The sequence below is a fragment of the Cherax quadricarinatus genome, chromosome 15, assembly GCF_038502225.1.
Source record: "Cherax quadricarinatus isolate ZL_2023a chromosome 15, ASM3850222v1, whole genome shotgun sequence".
NCBI lineage: Eukaryota > Metazoa > Arthropoda > Malacostraca > Decapoda > Parastacidae > Cherax > Cherax quadricarinatus.
The window spans coordinates 50,345,089-50,366,627 of NC_091306.1; the positions used below are offsets into that span (position 1 = coordinate 50,345,089).

A 21,539-nucleotide genomic window follows, 5' to 3' on the forward strand; every position below is an offset into this window, starting at 1 on the left:
ACATGTAGGGATGGAAGGGTATAGAGCGGGTCAAGCATTGGTAACGACAGAGGGTATGAGTGGATATGTAGACGCTTGGTTTAAGTCATATACGCAAAGCGTGGGCTTCCGTGAGGTGGCATTGAGGGAAATGGGAGAGTATGTGCAGTGTGAGCTTGATGGTCAAGATTGGGTGACATTAGGTGGGCCGATTACGGAGTGTGAGATTTGGCAGGCGTTGTCAGGAGTGAGCTTGGGAAAGGCGCCGGGTATAGACGGACTGCCAAATGATTTCTACGTAAAGAATTGGGGGGTTCTGAGGGTTTTTTAGTAAGGCTGTTTAACATACTTAAGGCGGCTGAGGTAATGGGAGAGCAGCAACGGACGGCCGTTGTGGTGTTGGTACCGAAAGGGGAGCAGTCAACGGTAATGGATTATCGGGCACTTTCGCTTATGTGTGGAGATTATAAGTTGTTTGCGAGAATATTAGGGAACAGATTCAAGAGGGTAATAGGCAAGGTAATTGATAGGGGGCAATATGGGGAGCCAGGAAGGTCGATGTATGAAGGGCATGGCATGATTCGAGAATTTATAGAGAAACGGGGGGAGTTGGGTGATGGAGGAGTATTGGCATTAGATTGGAAGGCTGCTTATGATAGTGTAGAAAGGGAAGCGTTATGGAGGTTCATGCATTGGCAAGGTTTTGGGGAAGAAATAATATCTTGGGCAAAATTATTGTATCAGGGGGCGTCGATGAGGGTGCAGGTTAACGGGAGGCTAGGAGTTAAAATACAGATGCGACGGGGACTGCGCCAAGGCTGCCCACTATCACAAATATTGTTTGCGTGTATACAGGATCCATTTTATACGGCCATTCGGAGGTGTGTTGCGGGAGGTGGGGAGGGTACTGACCGGGAGGAGGGTGGGCTGGTATCGTAGGTTATGTGGATGACACGACTGTTTTGGTGAGAGGTGATGGGGATTTGCTTAGGGTGGGTAAGGTGGTGGATGTGTTTGGGGAAGCTTCAGGTATGAAAATTAATGTTGAGAAGACTAAGTTTCTAGACCTAAGGGATAGTACAAATGGGGATGAGGTGGTAGGGGGTGGGTGGAAGGTGGTGGATCAACTAATGATATGTGGGATAATTTATGTGAGAAATACACGGGTGGCTCAAGAGGTGAATTCGGTGCAAATAGTGGATGGAGTATTGAAAAGACTTGGTGGTTTGAGGGCGGCGCAACTAACGCTGCATCAAAGAGTAATAGTGACGAACGTGCTATTGTACAGCAAGATATGGCATGTCGTTGTCATGTACCCGCTGATGAGACGTGAGGTGAAACATTTACAACATGGGGTTTTTAGGTTTATATGGGGATCGGGCTGCGAATGGTTAAGTAGAGCGGTGTTAACACTTCCGGTCAGTCGAGGAGGGCTGGGACTTTTAGCTCTGGAAAAAAGGATGATGAGCGTGTACCTAAAACGAAGTTATATAAGGGAGGGGAGCGGGAGGGGAGGTGGACTTGTGCGAGTACGTAACGATATGCAACGGTGGTGGGGGATGGTAGGGATTTAATAGTTGGTGAGGCCATGTTGAGGTTATTAATGACAGTGAGGGATCCGTCGTGTGTTAAATTGCGGGTCCTCGAAGGAGTGGAAGGTAGGTCAGTGGTGGCTGCTGTTGAAGGGGCATACCCTATGCATGCGTGGAACGAAATATGGACGCGTCTAAAACAATTACATGTAAAACCGGGTGCTCGGGAGGTAATGTTTAGATTTTTACATGGGATTTTGCCGTCTGGGGTTGTCCTATTCAATAGGAGGATAAGGGAGGGAGGGGAATGTAGAGCGTGTGGAAGCATGGAGACAATTTTGCATGCGGTATATTTTTGTGACTGTATAGAAGTTGTGCGGGTCTGGTTAGGAAAGGTGTTCAGGTTAGTGGGAGGGGGAGGGTTGCAGGTGTTGCGGGCTTTAAGTTCGGATATAGGTGGGGTGAGTAAGATGGTGGAGAATGCAGTGGCATATTTGGTCACGGATTTTATATATACGTCATAGGCCATGAGGGAGGTGGGCGTGGATGAGAAGATAAAGGTGTTAGCTGCGACATTTTACAGAACTAAGTGTCGTAATAGGGAAATTTATGGAAGGAGTTGGGAGACTGCTTTTACTGAGGGCTATCGGAGTTTTCGGTTGAGGGATTTATGGGATTTACGTGCAATGTAAGGGGTCGCGGCGGGCTGGCTTCCCCATAAGGACAGTGAGAAAGGGTTTAGTGTGGAAGAGAATGAATATAGTACTGAGACATAAGTGCCTTTGACTGTGTGATGAGCGGGTTGTGTGTTGTGAACGATACAAGTTCTTCAATTTAATTATTAATTATGCAATTGACAAAGGACGACAGACGTCGTAGTGTGATGGAATATTATATATCTGCAACGAAATTATTGGTATGTGTGTAATGAAATGACAATGTGGGTGCACTGTGTGAATGCGAAATATATATATACACATGAAGTATTGAGTGTGGTAGGAAGGCTTCAGTATTTATCGAGGTGTGAAGGTCATGCACTGTTATGTATTGTGCTAACAGACTTACATCTTAGTAGTTGTTTTAATGATGTGGGTGAAATATTTTTAGAAAGCTTGACTTATCCTGTTTTCTTATTACATATTGTTTTTTCATGGGAGCTCTATAGAGCCCGTAGGTTTAGGTTACCATTGAATTGATATATATTATAGGGTAATTGATGGATGACATAGGATTAGGTTTTTGTGTTTTCACTGGTTGTGTTGTAAAGTGTATGTAACATATGTATATATTTATACCTTCCTGGAGAAGGTGATATGTTTGGGAGTTTAGTAGATATACGTTGTACATGAATCATGTAGAATTGAATTTTATATTATCTCAATACATTGAGTGATACTGAACGTATCATGTTGTTCAATATGGAATAATGAAAGTATTTCATACAATATACAGTTACATATAAAGATTGTTACGTGTCAGGTGGATTGACATGCAAGAAGGGGGGGGGTAGTGTTTTCAGAATGTAAGGTGTACATTCCGTGGCAGGATGTACAATGTAAGGTGTACATTCCGTGGCAGGATGTACAATCAGGAATGAGATGTACTTGCCAAGGAGTCTTTAGGTTAGATTTAGTGTTCCAGACATAATGTCATTACTTCAAGGATTTGAGCGGTTATTGTTTACTGTACAGATTTGTCTTTCAGATGTAATATGTTAATTGGAAAGTACATGTACTATGCAGAATTTTTCATCACTGTTTTCACTATGTAATTTGTCGTTTATTTTTATGTACTATGTATGTCTTTTAAATAAAAAAAAAAAAAATTGGATTAAAAATATTAGTTCTTCGGCTGGGGCAAGGACTGAGGATGTTTTCCGAGGTTCCAATGGGCTCGCCGCCGGGAGTGCGTGTGTGGTATGGGCGTCTGGCTTAGACGTAAACGAAGGATGCTTCAGTGTAGTTGGCAGGTGTTAGGATGCACGTGTGATGATAGCTGGATTAAAAGTGTGATCCAGTATTGGTTGTGGGGGTTTCAGTTTATAGATTTGTGTACGTGTCCCCCAGGATGAGGACTGTATTACTATCGATGTATATATAGCCTTGCATACGCTATGGTCACTTGCCATCACACCTATGTTCGTATGTGGCGGTATATATTTTTATAGGTAATTGTGCGCATGTATGCTGTAAGGATGCTTGGGTGAGGTCTGTAGTGATTGTGATACTGTCGCGCTGTGACAGGCTTATATGCTCATGTAAAGTTAGGTGAATGAGTGACAGGGTAATGTGTACTGACGAGAGGGGGGAATGGGGGAGGATAGTGTTTCTTGTATACACCTTTGTTTTGCACACTGACCTTTGTGCAGTGAATAGGTTGTGATAGGGTGTTTTATTTATGTTTTCACATAAGGATACAAAAGCCTGTGCTGTGATACTGAATTTCGTTGACAGTATATTTAATCTTACATGATGATATATCAATAGTATGTGTACAACAAAATGTTAATTCAGTAATTGTGGCCAGTGTATTTGGCGAAGGTGTGTGTAGCTCAGGCGGATACAGATACTTCTGTATGATTTACCCCCAAGATAGGGGTAGTTATTAGGAATGTGTGTTTCTTTTTATATTAATATATATGGGTGATGTCTTCTGTACTTAATTTTTTTTTATTTTTATTTAAAAGAACACATTACAAGACATAAATAAATAAAAGAATACAATAATGAACCGTTTGCAAATACAATGAACTACCAGCAACCCCATAACATACCCTAAGTGTTACAGTCATATGTGGTATAAACCTTGGTAATAAATACCGACAAGTTGGTTTAGAAAGACACGTAAGCAAACACTATAACATATTTATTAGAAAACGTTTCGGTCCTGGGACCTTGATCACTTCTAACATACAGAGGTAGAAAGACATTATATATATAGGCGGAGAGTGAGATGTGACGCACGTGACCTGAGGAATGTCATAAGAACATAAGAATGGAGGAACACTGTAGAAGGCCTACTGGCCCATGCGAGGCAGGTCCTTATCAAAACAACCTCTGTCTATGATGAGGACCAGTAGACGATGAAATCATGTGACTCCTGTGTTGTTGGGTTGGTGCTGCTTAAGTATCATGTATGCCAATGTTTTTGAAATTTTGAAACTACAAAATTTTCAAAAACATTGGCATACATGATACTTAAGCAGCACCAACCCAACAACACAGGAGTCACATGATTTCATCGTCTACTGGTCCTCATCATAGACAGAGGTTGTTTTGATAAGGACCTGCCTCGCATGGGCCAGTAGGCCTTCTACAGTGTTCCTCCATTCTTATGTTCTTATGACATTCCTCAGGTCACGTGCGTCACATCTCACTCTCCGCCTATATATATAATGTCTTTCTACCTCTGTATGTTAGAAGTGATCAAGGTCCCAGGACCGAAACGTTTTCTAATAAATATGTTATAGTGTTTGCTTACGTGTCTTTCTAAACCAACAGTCATATGTGTATTAAAGGATATACCGTCACCTAACAATGAAAAGAACAGCATAACACCTCATACAAAAAAAAATTAACAAAGTCTAAACCTACACTTCATGCCTGTTATACAGTACACTAAGATCCTCTTGGGCGAAATGCAACAGATGATATGATTCAGCATACGAAGGATTAAATTATACATTACAAATGTTAAACAAAAGACAATCCTGAACCTACAATAAAATTGCAAAAACATACCACAATAATACTTCCCGCAATAAGCAGGAAACTCTTAACATGAAAATAAAAGCTGAAATTTTACTTTACACTATACCACAAACTCGCCAATTTCTAGTGAAATTACAACAACTAAAAGGGGACCAATGAACATTCACAACGCATTCATACCCAGCTCGAACACACACATTTTCACAGATTACAATACTCATACCCAAGACTAGTGTGTATTCCACTATAAACCATCACGCAACACATCCACGCCAATCAAACTTAAATTTAAAAGAGTGTTGTTGTTTTGGTCCGCTGCACGCCACACTTATGTTGAAGTGAGACATGACAATTTTAAGTGTTTTTCATATATATATATACTGACAGGTTGCTTGAGTGGTGTATGGTGTGCTTGGGATCTTATCGCTTTTCTGTGACGGGTTTCTTCTCCCGTCTACAACAACGTGTGTGTGTGATATTTTCTGTATGTACATATTGTTCTCAATATGTTTATTCTATATATATATATATATATATATATATATATATATATATATATATATATATATATATATATAAATATAAACATATATATATATATATATATATATATATATATATATATATATATATGTGTGTGTGTGTGTGTGTGTGTGTGTGTGTGTGTGTGTGTGTGTGTGTGTGTGTGTGTGTGTGTGCGCGCGCGTGTGTGTGTGTATTATGTCTGTTCAAGATGTGCTCTCAATAAAATTAAAAAAAAATAAATATTAGTTCTAGCAGAGATATTAAAATTAACTTAAAAACGTTGAAAGCTCTTTTTGCGAGTTTCGCTGTCTCTAATATATTTTAAAATGTATTTTTCAGTATATGGTTTAGTATCGCCTTCAGTTATTTCACTCTCAAGTCTACTTGTAAAAACTGTATCTATTCGCCGCACCACCTGTTCTGGTTCCCACCAGTTGCTTACCACCACACCGATTTTATCTCCATATTCTCTCCTCGTATTATTGTATATAATTTTTGTTGACCCCGCTCTGTCGTTATGAAGATATTTTCATAAAAAAAATTATACTTTGCATTTCATAGCTTATGCTAATAAATGGTAATGCCCTTGGAAAAGTGGAGTAAAACCACTAACTATACCTATGTCTATTGAAGTCTTCCAGCTCAAGCTGTCAAATTTCAAAATTTAATACTTATGAAACCCAGCCTTTCGTAGAATATGTCAGGTGAAACAGCTAGCAGTTTTTCCTATTCTCAATATATGAAGCCATCAAACAAAAGTAGGTAGCAGAACGCTGCTGATGTCACAGTTTTGATAAATAATAAGAAATGGCTTCTTATTCATGGTTTCTCCTCCACTAATGCTTAATTTCTTCTGAAGCCTCAATACGTCAGATGTATTTCTTTTAATTTCCTTTATATTTTCACCTTTATTAGTCAAAAGCGAATAAATCGTTTTCGTCTTAACTGGTTCATGTTTTTGTTGGTATATACAATGATAGAAAAAAAAGGGAATGATGTGCTGGGTGAGTTTGTGTTTTTTGTGCAAGTCATTCCTCAGTGACAAAAATTTATTTGATACATGTATAATTAAGATGTCGGTTAGCTTAAGATTAGTAAAAGTCGTATGTTTGGTTATAAGATATACATTATGCTGAAGAACAAATAATAAATTATAACAGATTCTTAATGCTGGGAAACTAATCAGTTGATAGCAGGTGTAGTTTCTTCCATGATACTCTAAACGACCTCCCACAATCGTGTGAATAAAATGATGTATGTCATCTGGTAAAATGGTTGTATAATAGTGTTTAGCAGGTTCCTTCTGTGACTTAGTGTGTGTGTGAGAGTGCGTACCTCTTCATTGTGTTCTTCTTTGGTAGTACAATTGTATCAACATGCTTCTGTGGAATTTAATTTGCTTTATCGCATTTATTTTAGGTAAGTGGTACTTGGCTGTCAGTTTGATATACCTGCACTCTAATTTCATCTCAATATAAGATATCCTCGTAATTCATAACCCCAGTCACCTCTTTCATTGCTCGTGGCGTAAGTTAAAAATGCAGTTAAACATTTAAGATATGAAGGAAATCAGAAAGAACATTCACAAATCATAATTTGGAAACTAATATACAAATTTCTTCAATAAGAATGTTAAACATCCAACATCTAATTGAAATATTTGAGCAGAACCAAAGTTTGAAACTGTACATATTTTGCTCTCTGAAGTAATCAGCAGAGAAGAGTTGAAGCTAATTAGATGCGACACTCCTAAATTATTACAGGAAAAGCAGTATTTCAGCTTTTCCATTTTTTTTTTCAAAATATGAAATTAGAGAGTATACAGTAAAAAAACAATTCTAACTCTTCTGTATATAAAATTAGCCATAGTTTAGTTTTATGTAGCCTTAGTTTTCGTAACTTACAATGAATTATTTCTGACTAGAAGACATATTTGCCAATTTTTTAACAGAAGCCAATTTGATAAACAAGAGAGGCACATAACTTACACATCCTAACATTAAGACACTGTTTCCCTTCAGGAAAACATATCAACAGTAAAAGTTTAAATCTGACGAGAAGATGCAGTGTCCTGTTACTGCACAGAATTGATTAAAATTGGCCTACACAGCCTAAACTCATGAAATGTTCCATCCATTTTATACGATATATCAGCTACTGAAACCCCTTTTTCTGTATATATTACTAAAATTAAAAAGAGAAACTTTTGTTTTTCTTTTTGGGCCACCCACCCTCGGTGGGACACGGCTGATTTGTTGAAAGAAAGAAAGATCAGCCATTGAAGATTAATGCAGTTCACAATTTTAAATGTTAATCAGAGGACAGGTCTAAGTTCGTAAGAGTCATTTAGTGCCTGTGGAATGAGAGGCATTCAAATTACATTAAAACTAAGGGAAAATCACTGCAGTCCTTGGATCAAGAACCCTTCACTAGCATCAAGGCATAATAAATCAACAACTTAAAATAATACCAAAAAAATTCGAAATTTATCGTGTCAAAATGACCAGCACACACCCCTCTAAATCAACGAAACACCTCTAATTTAAAGCGAAAATCGCTGTAAAGTGAACTGCTGTCTTTTTTCACTTGCAACCGAATAAAAAAGCCTTATAACATGTTGACACTATCGTATATTAAGTGAGCAATATAGCTAGGCTTAAAAAAATGGATATACAGTACACATATTACTTACTTTAAAATATTTTCGCTCTTAGGTTATAGTGAGTGGTGAGTACATTTATCGTAGATTGGGTATATTGGAGATTGGGTATATGTGAAAACCGCTGTATTAGCGAAACGCTGTAAAATGAAATGCTGTAAAATGAGGCCTGCCAGTAATTAAAAACAAAATACTTGCAATTAAGATGCCTCGGTTTTTAGTGTTTGAAGAGGATCAGAGGAGACATTCTCTAGTTATGATATTTCAAACAATTTACATAACTATATTTGAAAATAGAATTTCACACAAAAGGTGAGTATTAAACTATCTTTTAAAAAAGCGCAGCAAATAACATTTGAAAAGTCATTATCTAGTAATTGATCTGATTCATGCAATTCCAAGTTTTTAACTATATCAGTAAAATTTCAAATCTGCACTTACTCGGACTAAACTTATGGGCTAATATCCTTCTTGCAAAATGTTTCGTCAATAAAAATTGAAGTCAATCAGAAGAAACATTCTTTACTTAAAGAATGAAATTGAATATCTCCACTTAATCACCAAAATTATGAAAGTGGGGCTTAAGGAATCCAATATATCAACAAATTTGCCAGGAGATAAATTAAAATTAATAAGACCTGTCTTGGCCTTAAGATGCATTAGCCATTAAATTGAAAATTGTTTGACCTTATTGAAGTGGAATAAACTTTTCAAGTTGTGTTAATAAAATGAATAATTTAAACTTCCACTTTTGAGCTTCACTCTCCGCCGTTGTCGACTTTTTCTTAGCACCTTTAAACTTTTGAAGCTGTAATGTCTAAGTCATTCCAGGATGTTGGGAATAGGTTTAACAATATTGATCATATGATACGTCAAGTTGCCATCACAAAAGTAATGTTAGGCTTACCGACACCAATAATGCACTTTTCTGTCATGTTAGAGATCACAATCATCCTACTGACTGGTCTTCTGTTAGAACTGTTTACACTGGTTCTAACTTTTACAGCTCCCTTTACACAACTTTTCTTGTATGAATCTTAGTAGTGGCTCTGTGTCTGTAGATGCCTTTCTTTCCCATTACATTGTCAAATGCTAGAAACTTCGTAGAACATGTGACTTAACCTTTTTTTTTTCTCCTCTGTGCCTCTTCTCCTTTCTTATTTATCCTCTTTCTTGTTTTTGGTTTCCTTTCTTCTGCCTTGGTTGCTCTATCCTTCATTTTATCATCCCCCCCTCCCCGTTTCCCTGTGGTTTTGGTCTTACCCCTTATAAGCCTTAGCACTCTGCAGTGCTCCTCACGTTTAACTTTGATGGACCCGTCTGCTACTATTATTTCCTTTCATAATACTTTTGGCCTCTGCCTTCACTTTTGCTTCCCTTCACCCTTCATTACCCCTTTCTATTTTTGTCCCACCAACCCCTCTCCCTACTTTATACTACATTACTACTCCTCCTACTACTTTCACTACCTGCCTTACCACTACCCCAATCACTCTTCTCACCTTTCTTGTCTCGTCCCTGCCGGTTGGTCTAAATATACAGACTCCATCTCTCTTTTCTGTTTCTGTGACTCTGTAAATGATCCACATCGGACCAAAACGTCGTCATAAGCTCTCCTCTCCTATTTTTGTATAAGAATTTGGTCCCTGTTACTGTAAACAAAGGTTGAAATTTTTAAGATGTTTGGGATAGGAGTTAGCGAGTCGTGAACAAAATAAAATCGAAATGTCGTAGGAAGATGGAAACGAAAACTTAAAAGAAAAAATTCCGGCTACCTTTTAATGGAATCCCTTCTGGGATACCTCATAAGTTTTTTTAATCAATGGCTGCATGTAAATAATTATGTCATTGGAAAATATCAAGCATTTAAATATTTAGGGAGCAGAGATAAAAATGCACACACACACGTGAGCTAATAAATCTCTGCAACAAATTAACCTTAAGCCAGCAAATGGTGGAACCAACAAGGCTGGAAAGTACACTTGACCTTATCGTCAGTAATTATGATTATCTGGTACGAAATATAAAAGTATCAAAGACAATACAACAAAATCAAGGTACTGACAAGTATGTGTTAGGTTCCTTACCAGCAAAATGAGAATAGTGATAAGGGTGCCTTCTCCAAATCCAACTTCAATAACAGAAACATTCAGTAGGACCATATAAATCATGTCCTAAATAAAACATGCTGGGATGATTTTCTAAACAACACGAATCCGAACCTTTGTCTCGAAAGAATTAACAATGCTGGAATCGAGGTATGGTCAAAGCATATTCCTCTAAGAGAAAAAAAAGAGAAGGTGAAAACTAGAAAGAGAGAAGGCGAAGAATCACAAAGCTGCTGAAAGGGGCCAGTCTGTCTGACATACAGAAGGAGGACTGGCCAGAGAAATAGAACAATATCGAACTTCAGCTTAAATAATTATAAAAGAGCCACAGGAAGAACTTAAAATCCATAACACAGGAAGAACTTAAAAGCAATAAATGAAACTGGAAAAAAAACTTCTTTTCTTACTCCAAAACTAGGGCAAAACCCACGTCCAGTATTGGACCCTTGCATAAACGAGACGGGACTTTCACAGAGGACAGCTAAGAAATGAGTGAGATACTGAATTCCTAATATGACTCGGTGTTTAGTGAGAAGTTAATCAGATTAAGGGTCGACGATCTAAATGTTTTTTTTTATGACCGAGACTCAAAATTGGGTTAATTCAAGTATTCTTATATAATCATAACACTGTGAAAAACAATAAATAACATGTCCATGCACTCTGCCCCAGGCCCAGACTCGTGGAACTCCGTGTTTATCAAGAACTGCAAGAAACCCCCTTTCACGTACCTTAAATATTCTGTGGACAGTGGGTCATCCCACAGTCACTACAAACAACAGATAAATCCGCACTCAACAAAGGTGGCAGTAAAGCAGTTGCAAATATTTTTTTTTATATTTTATTTAAAACAGTGCGATACAAAATGACAGAAATATATTAAAAAAATACACGAGAAAAGGTTAATACACAAGAATCTCACTTAACCCTAACACATAATAACGACACCATACAGTACAATGGTAATACACCTCACACAACACACCGTATATTACAGTGGTATTACACTCTCACATCACTAACTAGGTTATATATTACAAAAAACATTAAACACTGGAAATTATATAGATTGTATAATAAAACATTGTGATAAAAACAAACACACACAATGACACACAAGAACACACGTATACACAACATGACACTACATCAGGCACATACTAGGTAAGTCTTCTGCCTGTCAACACACACGTACGCAAAACTTAATCTAAGATCTCAGGTGCCCGACAGAGCACCACGATACTCAAACATTAATTTAGGCGATTATCACGAGATCTTAACATAGACATAGGTATTTACGAGTCAAAGAAGGAAACGGGATAATACTACAGGTCACGAAATAAAAACATCCAATATAACAAAACAAAAATACGATGTGATATTTTACATCTCAACAAAACACAAAGAAAAAAAATAATGCAATCAGTTACGTGTAATATAATATAATATTACTGAAAAGCACACTATAACACAGCATAAAATATAAACATAAAATAAGAACCAATCGCTTATGGTAGGAAACACATCTATACAATGTACACCACCCAGTCGGAGGAAACGAAGCTTCACGTAACATGCTATGACACGAGCCCCTACAGGAATGAGACCTAACCCTCCCTGATGGATTGGCGTCTCTACCACTGCTCTTGTGAGCCAATCTCACCCCGAGCTCCACAAAAATCTATAAACTCTATGCAAAAGACGTTTGACATCCCTGTGCAACAGAGGATACAGTGCAGCAACATGCCATACTTCACTATAAAGCAGAACATTAACGACCACCGCCCTCTGGTGTAGGGTTAAATGTCGCAGCTGTAGACTATTTAAGTGCCCCAAGACACTATTTACCACCCTCCCCGAATTACATGCCCTCGTCTGATCAACCTCTCGCATATACTGAATACCACATACAGTGGTACGATCAACCACCGTCCACGTCTCTGTACCCACTCCTCCCACCCACTCTCCTAACTCCATAATCTTCGATTTTTCTCTATTAACACACATCCCCGTAGCCTTACCAAATATATCAAAAAGTCTCCCAACAAAACCCAACTGCTTCCTCGTATGTAATAGCACCGTAGTATCATCTACATAACCTACAAGGGCCGGTCGACCACTACTCGAACCCCACGACGCATCTGCTTCCCATCCACAAACAGCCCAGTAAAAAGGGTCCTGCATACAAGCAAAAAGCATTTGAGACATGGGGCATCCCTGTTGAATGCCCCTGTTCAAGTGGACAAAGACACCTAACTTCCCATTAATTTGTAATTTAAAACCAAAGAACGGGCCCACATAACGATCTCATTTCCAAAACCCTGCCATCTCATGAACTTCCACAGCACCTCCCTTTCCACACTATCAAAAGCAGCTTGCCAGTCTAAAGCCAAAACACCACCCCCGCCCCTCGTTCCACATTCCTCGACAAACTCCTTGATATTCTCATGACCATCATACATCGACCTACCCGGCACGCCAAACTGATCCTTACGGATTACCTTATAAAACACTTTCTTAATCCTATTCATTAAAATTTTTGCATATAGTTTATAGTCACTACACATTAACGATATGGGTCGATAATCCTTAATCGCTAAGGATACGTCACATTTTCTAATTAACACCAAAATCGCCGAGACAAACCAAACAACCCCCCCCCCTCCTTCATCGCATTGAGTAAACGAACCATAAAAGTCCGTATTACCTCCCAATGTTGGATATAAAATTCACATGGGATGCCGTCAATGCCTGGCGCCTTACCCTTGCTCATTCCTTGAAACGCCTCACACACCTCCGTCTCAGTTATAGGCCCGCCCATGAGAAGGTAATCACGATCATTCAACTCGTGTCGTACACCCCGACCCAATTCCTGTATCGCATGCTCACTCACATCTTTACTTTGTGTTTGGAACTTACACCAGGTATCGACATAAAAACTTATTCCTTCAATTGTTGTTAAGACCTGACCCTCACTATATCCGTGAACTCCATCCTGCACCATTAAACTCACAATTTCAGTCGCCTTTCGCCTTTGTGCCTGACTACATAAGACACAAGTAGATGGCTTATCACCTCACAAAGCCTCCTCTACCCACCCGAAATACGAGCCCCATCAAAAACCTTATTTTTCAATACCTGGGTTTGTTCTTTAAAAGCATCAATCTCGTCCACTGGGTAAATTCCAGACCTCTCTCCAAGCGCATTACGATGTTGTAAACAACCCTCCAGGTACCTCAGAAAACCATACCCCATGCGAGAGGCCTCCTTACCCCGATGCACATAAAAATCCTTAATTCGAGGCTTCACAACCTCATCCCATTGTCGCACTAAATCCCACCCTTCCCAGGAGTCTACTCCCATAGACGCCCATAAGTCAATGAATAGTATCCTATCATCTGCACTGTGTAGCAGCCGCTATTTAACTTCCAGTATCCCTTTAAACGGTTTGGGAAGCCCCCCCCCCAGTCAAGCTCCATAAGAACTCTGCAGTGGTCGGAGAAATAGACATTCAACATGGACACATTGATTACGACCACCCGCCAAGACACATATACTCTATCTAAGCGTGCCGCATTGCCCCTATGCACGAAAGTATGCTCAGTCCCCAATTCACGTCTTCTGCTTACATCCACCAACCCCAGCCCAGACAACAAATCACCCAAAATAAGCAAACAAAAACCCGGCCCCCTCGGGTCAACGTCTTTACGGCGCACCACACAGTTCCAATCACCACCGACCACTATAATATCCGGCATAGACCTCAAATAGTACACTAGGACATCTCTAACAAAAGTATTTTTAATATTAACATCATGTTCAGCCGGCCCATATACTCCTACGAAACCAACCCTTCTATTACCCCAATCTCCCACGACTCGCACCACCCGACCCTCCCCCGCTTCCTCCCAATGTTTCTTCACAAATGGGCTGGTCGCTTTTATCAACACAGTCACTCCACCTTTCAGACGTCTTGAGTCATATATACATAATAACCATCTATATCAAACTTCCTACTTTATGGTTATGTTCTTGCAAAACACACACATCCACTGCAAAGCGATTCAACCACTCACGTACCTGCACACACTTTCTGAGAGTTTTCAAACCATTAACATTAATAGTTACACAGCTAACTGTGCCAAAGGTGGCTTTCCTCTAGGGGCCACCACTCTCCTTGTTTCTTTGCGCAGGCAAGCACCAAAGGCACCTCCCGTACCGTTGGCTTTCTCCATGATATTACCTGCTGTCCTGGACCCACGCAACCCCCCACCCGTGATTTCCGACCACGTCTTCTTCCCTGAACGTTGTCCAGGGGTCAAGACCTCGTCGGAGTCGGACGGGGTAGCCGCACGCTTCCTGGAAACAGCATCCTCAGCTATGTCAGTACCTGAGGTGTTCTCTTTGTGAATGTCCGCCTCAACAGTATGAACTCTCGGACCCTCCAAATCTAGCACGTTAACTAACTGATGAACATTATCTAAACGTACTCTCTCCTCACCTGAGCACTTCAACAAAGGCACACACGGCACAGAATCATACTCATGCGACGCTAAAAGGTCGCTCAATGTAGATACAATATTTGCCTCCATGTCACCTGCCTCTCCTGCTAGAGGGATCTCACTTCTCACATGTTCTGCCTCTTCTAGGGAGACAGTCCCAGGTAAAGTCACACAAGATGACTCTAATAGCATGGCCCGATGAACCTCAGCACTCCACGATGTCAGGCGTGGCAAGTCCTCGACAACTTTGTCTTCCGGAGTCTGACGGGGAACCTCGCCGTCCGGACGATGACCACGTCCCGAGGGCAGCTGGTGCTGAACACATTTTGCCGCCATGTGACCTACAGCACCACAGAGGTGACAAGTTCGTCTCTGTCCAGGATACGTAACGTACACCTGGGAACGAAAATCCTCCAGATGTACGTATGAAGGAATCGGTTGGCGTAGTGACATTTTCAAAGTGGAGGACCCCTCTTGAAGATCAGCATAGATGCCGTCAGACCACCGACCCATAGTAACCTGGCGGATCTTCCCATAACGTTCAAAAGTGTCAGGTATATCGACTTCATTGGCCTCAAAAGGCACATTTCGCATACGTACCCATACATAGCGTCGTGAAACATCATGCAACTGAAAAGTGACTGCCGGGGTGCCTTGCTCGCTTATATTCTGGTACTGGTTGACAATCTGCTCGTAGGTCTGAGTATCACAAAACTTGACGAAAATTCAGGAAATTCCATTCAAGGCGACGCCACACAGACATTCACGCTAGATGCCATATATATCATGAATGATCGCTGGCACTAACACATTAATCAATGTGCTGGTGATTGATCCTCGTATTAGTTCAATGCAAACAGTATTAACTCTCCGGCGAAACACAGCCGCCATTGTTGTTGATGTATCAAAAACTCCTCCACCAGGTGTCGGGACTGAGCATAAGCAGCTGACAAATGCTTAGCACAACGTCTGAGCAGAGAATTATTGCAAATAATTACAGACCGACAGCACTAACCTCCCACAGCATAAGAATCCTTGAAAGGGTTCTACGAAGCATGATCACCAACCACTTGGACACAAACAACTGCACAAACCAGGGCAGCAGGTCGCTCCTGCCTCTCACAACTACTAGACCAAAATGACATGGTCTTGGATGAACTGGAGGACAAACAAAATGTAAATATATTATAAACAGGCTTTGCGAAAGCCTTTGACAAAGCGTGATAAACTAAGAACCGGAAAAGTGGGTAGATGGATCTATAACCTCCTAACACATAGAAGACGAAGTAAAATATAGTAACAGTAAACAGGTTAAAGTCAGAGGGGGCTACAGTGAAAGATTCTGTCCCACAAGGTACAGTACTCGCCCCCCACCCTTTTCCTCATCTTCATATTTGAGAGATGTAAGCCACAGCACCGTGTCCTTCTTTGCTGATGATACCAGAATTTGTATGACAGTGTCAGCCATTGAAAAGACTGCAAATTTCCAAGTGGACATTAACCAAGTCTTTCAATGAGTCTCAGAGAAAATATGTGAAGTTTACTGAAGACAAATTTCAATTATTCCGCTATTAAAAATTCGAGGAAATAAGAACTGGACAGGAGTATAAAACAAATTTCAATCATTCAACAGAGTGAAAAACTAATGTGAAGGACCTAGTAGTAATGATGTCAAAGAATTTCACTGTCAAAGATCACAACAATGTCTCTACCACATCTGCTAAGAAAATAATAGGATGGATAGTGAGAGCTTTCAAAACTAGGGATGCCAAGCCAATGATGATTCTCTTCAAATCTCTTGTTTTTTATAGGCTTCAATATTGTACTCTTGATTTTTATAGGCAGGCAAAATTGTAGACCAGAAGAATACACAGAGAACTTTCAATTCATGTATAAATATCATATACACCTAAATTACTGGCAATGAATGATGTCCCTTGTGAAGGCTTACTCAGCCCTGTAACACCTGCAGACAGTACTACCAAAGCTGGCTCTTCCTCAGGAAAATTAATGTATAGAAAAAGAATAAAAACTGACAAACATAAACACTTTATTATTTAGAAAATATAAAATATAAAACGGTTAAATATGAAATATTGATCCTACATTAAAGAAAATGAAAAATGAAAAATATAAATGATAACTGAATTCAACGCTAATATAAAACTTGGGTGTCTGGCGTTGGTGACACTGCGTGTTGTTGAAATCGTAGCCGTTGCCGATGATGTGGGGGGGGGTCACAGGTGTTGATGACAACCCACCGGCTTGCTCTTCACAGAATAGCCATGAGTATTCTATCCCGATGTCAGGAAAGCAGGTTCTTTACCGCTGCAATGATGAGGGGTTACGTCCTGCAATTTCATACAGGTGCACAGGTAATTAAATCCAAAAAGGGGAAGTCTCAGGACGTTAGTCCATCTCCATCAATTCTACTCGTTGATTGGCAGGTGACCCTCTCTGTCATCCAAGCTGGAAAGATAGACAGGTTACCCACTGCTTAAATAATCACTCTCCATGATAAGTACAATACCTAAAAGATGTGGTGATTATTACAACAGTCAACCTAGAGCAAGACTGAAAGGACTAAGTTTATTATTGGTCAAAAGTGAAGCTTTCAACCAATAAATCCAATAGAATACAAGGCAGGCATGTACTTACAGTAGTGCTGGGAGCTGTGAGTCTAGTGATTACTATTTGGACCGGAGCCCCACACGTCACCGTTCGGGGGGGGGGGAAGAAGAAGGGGAAGGGCGAGGGGGAGCTAGACTGACCCTACCTTAACAAGCAGCTGGTAGTCAAACTATCATTTTCGGGGTGGGGGAAAAAAGGCGGGAATAGCGGGAGCTGGACTTACCCTACCTTAACAAGTAGAAGGCAATGAAACTATTGTTACTATATACTCCATCGCTACTCCTATCTATTGAACTTTTCCCTCATACTCCCCCATACCAAGACTTATAGTCAAGGAGTATAAGAAGAATAGGTGAGGAAAAAGTTCTAACATGTGGAAGTCGCATAAGGCAACAAATCTTCTACTGACTGTCACGACTTAACCAGTCAGAGAAATAATTGGATGAACCATTGATATACACAATATGGAACTTAAAAGCCTGTAGTGCCAATGTCCACCTCAAGAGGCGACTGTTGGTTCCCTTAAAAGTTTCTAGGTATATCAAAGGTTTGTGGTCCGTTTCTAAAATGAATTCTTTTCCCAGGAAATAAAATTTAAGTTTGGAGATACCCCACACAAGGGCCAAACATTCCTTTTCTATGGTGGAGTATATCATTTCTGTGGGAAGGAGTTTCCAACTTAGGAAGCATACAGGGAAGGGAGTACCATCATGGTATTGTAGTAACACCGCACCTAAGCCAGTATTGGAGGCATCAGTTTTTAAACAAAATGTTTTATTAATATCTGGAATCTTAAGTATAGGGTCTATCGAAAAGATACTTTTAATCTCATTAAACTTTTCCTGAGCTACATCGGAAAGTTCAAGAGGTTCCTTCACAGACTTTTTAAGGAAGTCGGATAAGATGCCTGTAAGATCAGTAAGGCTCGGGATAAACCATGCATAAAAATTTACAGAACCAAGAAAGCTACGCATGAGCTTCTTGGTTTTGGGGAATTTAAATTCTAATAAAGCTTTGATCTTACTGGGGAGAGGCTGCAGAGAGTTATTAGAAAGTATCAGCCCAAGATATCTAATCTTATACCCAAGGAAGCATTTCTTCGGCTTGGCAGTGAGGCCATGTGAGCGTAACCTACGCAAAACTGATGTTAATGTTTGGATATGTTCGCCACACATGGATGTCATTACGTAAATGATATCAAAATAAACTGAAACATTTGGCATATTACCCAAGACCTTTCTCATCAGTCTCACGTAGGTAGCACAGGCAGTTACCAAACCGAAGGGCATAGTTCTATATTGCATCAGTCCTTGGTGTGCAGGAAAAGCGGTGTACTGCTTAGAAGAAGGATCTAACATTACTTGATGATATGCCTGCACAATATCAATCTCTGAAAAGAAGGAAGAGTCATAAAATTTGTGTAGATCGCTATCTATTAAGGGCATAGACTCAGCATCCCACCGAGTTATAGCATTAAGGCCTCTGAAGTCAATGGCAAGTCTATATGAATTATCCTCCTTCTTAACCATGACTACTGGTGAACAATATGAACATACTGAAGGTTCAATGATCTTTAGTTTTAATAATTTGTCTACCTCTCGGTCAAATGCATCCCTAAGGTGAACTGGAACTGGGTATAATTTTCGTTTGATAGGATTGTCCGTCACTAAGTCAATCTTATGGACTACCGTGGAGGTAACACCTGGAATATCAGTAAAGACGTCTGAAAAGTTACTCGCACATTGAAGTAGTTCATGACTCTTATGGTCATCCAAAGATTCATTAATATTAATGTTGGTTGTGCCCGAGTGGTCAAGAGTCACCAAGTCATGTAGTTCTTCATCATAGTCTAAGTTAGAGGTGTCAATTATGCACACCTTACATTCTTCAGTTGTCGTATCAAGTTCGTGTAGAAAAGCTAAGTCAAAGTTATTAAGGCAGTTAACCGAATTTCTTCGGTAATATTTCTTAAGGATGTTGATATGATAAAGCTTAGGTTTCCCCTTGACTTCTGTTAGGTAGTCAACTTTCCCGCATATTTTTATTACTTTATATGGACCTTTCCATGCTACTAATAATTTGACTTGATTGGCAAAAGTACAAGAACTTCATCCCCTACTTTAAAACTTCTCCTCTGACTTTTGGAATCAAAATAGGTTTTGTACTGGTCCATTGACAAACTTAAGTGTTTCGAAACTATGTCAGAGGTCTCCTCAAGTTTGGATCTAAGGTCAAGGAGAAACTGGTAAGAAGACTGAACCTCAGCATTTGCCTCCTCATTAGTCCATAAGTCATGAAGGATGGACAATGGGCCTCTGGCCTGTCTACCATAGAGAAGTTCAAAAGGTGAAAACTCCAAAGAGTCACTGGGAACTTCCCTCATGGCAAACAAAGCACAGGGTAGGTAACGATGCCACTCCTTAGGTTTAAGGGAGCAAAGTTTCCTTAAAATTGACTTTAGAATCGAATGCTGGTGCTCAATCCTCCCATTACAGCTGGGATGATAGGGTGTAGGGAAGAGAGGCTTCACTCCCAGAAGTTGGTATAGATGTTGCATTAAGTCAAATGTGAATTGTGTCCCACGGTCAGACAAAATTTCTCTAGGGATGCCCACTCTGGAGAAGTTGGACAAAAGGGCTTCAGCCACCTCTGTAGTAGTTATGGTTTTTAAGGGAACGGCTTCAGGGAAGCTCGCAGCATAATCAACTAATGTTAATATATATTTATGTCCCCCAGATGAAAGTGGAGATAAAGGACCAACGATGCCAATGGCTACTCTTTCAAAAGGTACCGTAAAGACTGGCATTTTGACCATAGGTACTCGCCTGGTACCTCGGGAGGATGACAGTTGGCAAACTTTACACGATCTACAATAGGTAGTGACATCTGAGGACATTTTTGGCCAAAAATAGGATTCCCTAATTTTATTTAAGGTTTTACGATGCGAGAAATGGCCGGCCACTGGCAGGTCATGAGCCATTTTAAGAACAGTCTCTCTGTATTGACTTGGAACAACTAAGATGGAATAGTCTGTCTCATCTGAATTTAATTTGAATACTGACTTGTACAAGATATCTTTTATATATTCAAATTTATATGAAAAGTTTTTCGTTTGGATAACTTGATTTTGTTTAGCGGCATTATGGCAATTCTGAAGAGAAGGGCAATTACGTTGTAAATTGACAAAGGAGTTCTTCGATATGTCTAAAGGCTTAAAGTCAGGGAAAATCAAAGGATGGACAGTAGGAGAAGCCTGGGCTTTGGTCTGAGCCCTAGTCAAGACATTTATAGTATCGGAGGTGATATCTTCACTTTTCTAATAAGTGAACCGGTGATCCTACCTCGCTTTCGAGAGTAGCATCACTGGTTTTTAACCCCACATGAATCTCACGAGACATTGTCTCATCTGAACTTTCGAGGGGCTTCTCTGACTCTACAGAAAGAGGATCTGAAACACCTATGTCCATCTTTGGTGATGAAAGGTCAACCTCAGAAGGAAGAATGGCACCTTTTACATTACCTATTAGTACGGAGCAAGAAGTGATGGGAGCTAGTACGGCTTCAGACCAACCTGTGAACCATTTAGACCTAATGTAACAACGGATGGTAGGAAAAGTGTCCGTACGGCCCAAGTAGTCTGAAGTATATATAGCAGAGGAATGAGTTTCTTTAAGGTTAGGGAACAGCTTATCAGAAATGACTATACATGTGCATCCAGTGTCTCGTAAAATGGTAGATACATTAAGTCCATTAACTGTTCCTGAACAGAAGGGTGCTTGGTCATTACAGTCTTTAAAACATCTTCGAACTTTTTGGACCTTCTTAGGACAATCTGGGCGTTTATGTCCCTTAACACCACACAAATGACAAACTGGAATAAAAGAAGCCATTTT

The 21,539-nt window shown here is 39.9% G+C and overlaps 1 protein-coding gene across 2 annotated transcripts in view; it reads left to right on the forward strand.

Annotated features, from left to right (window-relative positions):
• The first annotated feature begins 7,028 nt into the window (after positions 1-7,028).
• LOC128703332 (sphingomyelin phosphodiesterase) overlaps positions 7,029-21,539 on the forward strand; it is a 127,006-nt gene continuing 112,495 nt past the window's right edge. For both annotated transcript variants that reach the window (XM_053797959.2, XM_053797960.2), the window contains exon 1: positions 7,029-7,165. In XM_053797959.2, coding sequence (XP_053653934.2) covers positions 7,123-7,165 — 43 coding nt within the window. In that variant the 5' untranslated portion in view covers positions 7,029-7,122. The remainder of the gene's footprint in view (positions 7,166-21,539) is intronic.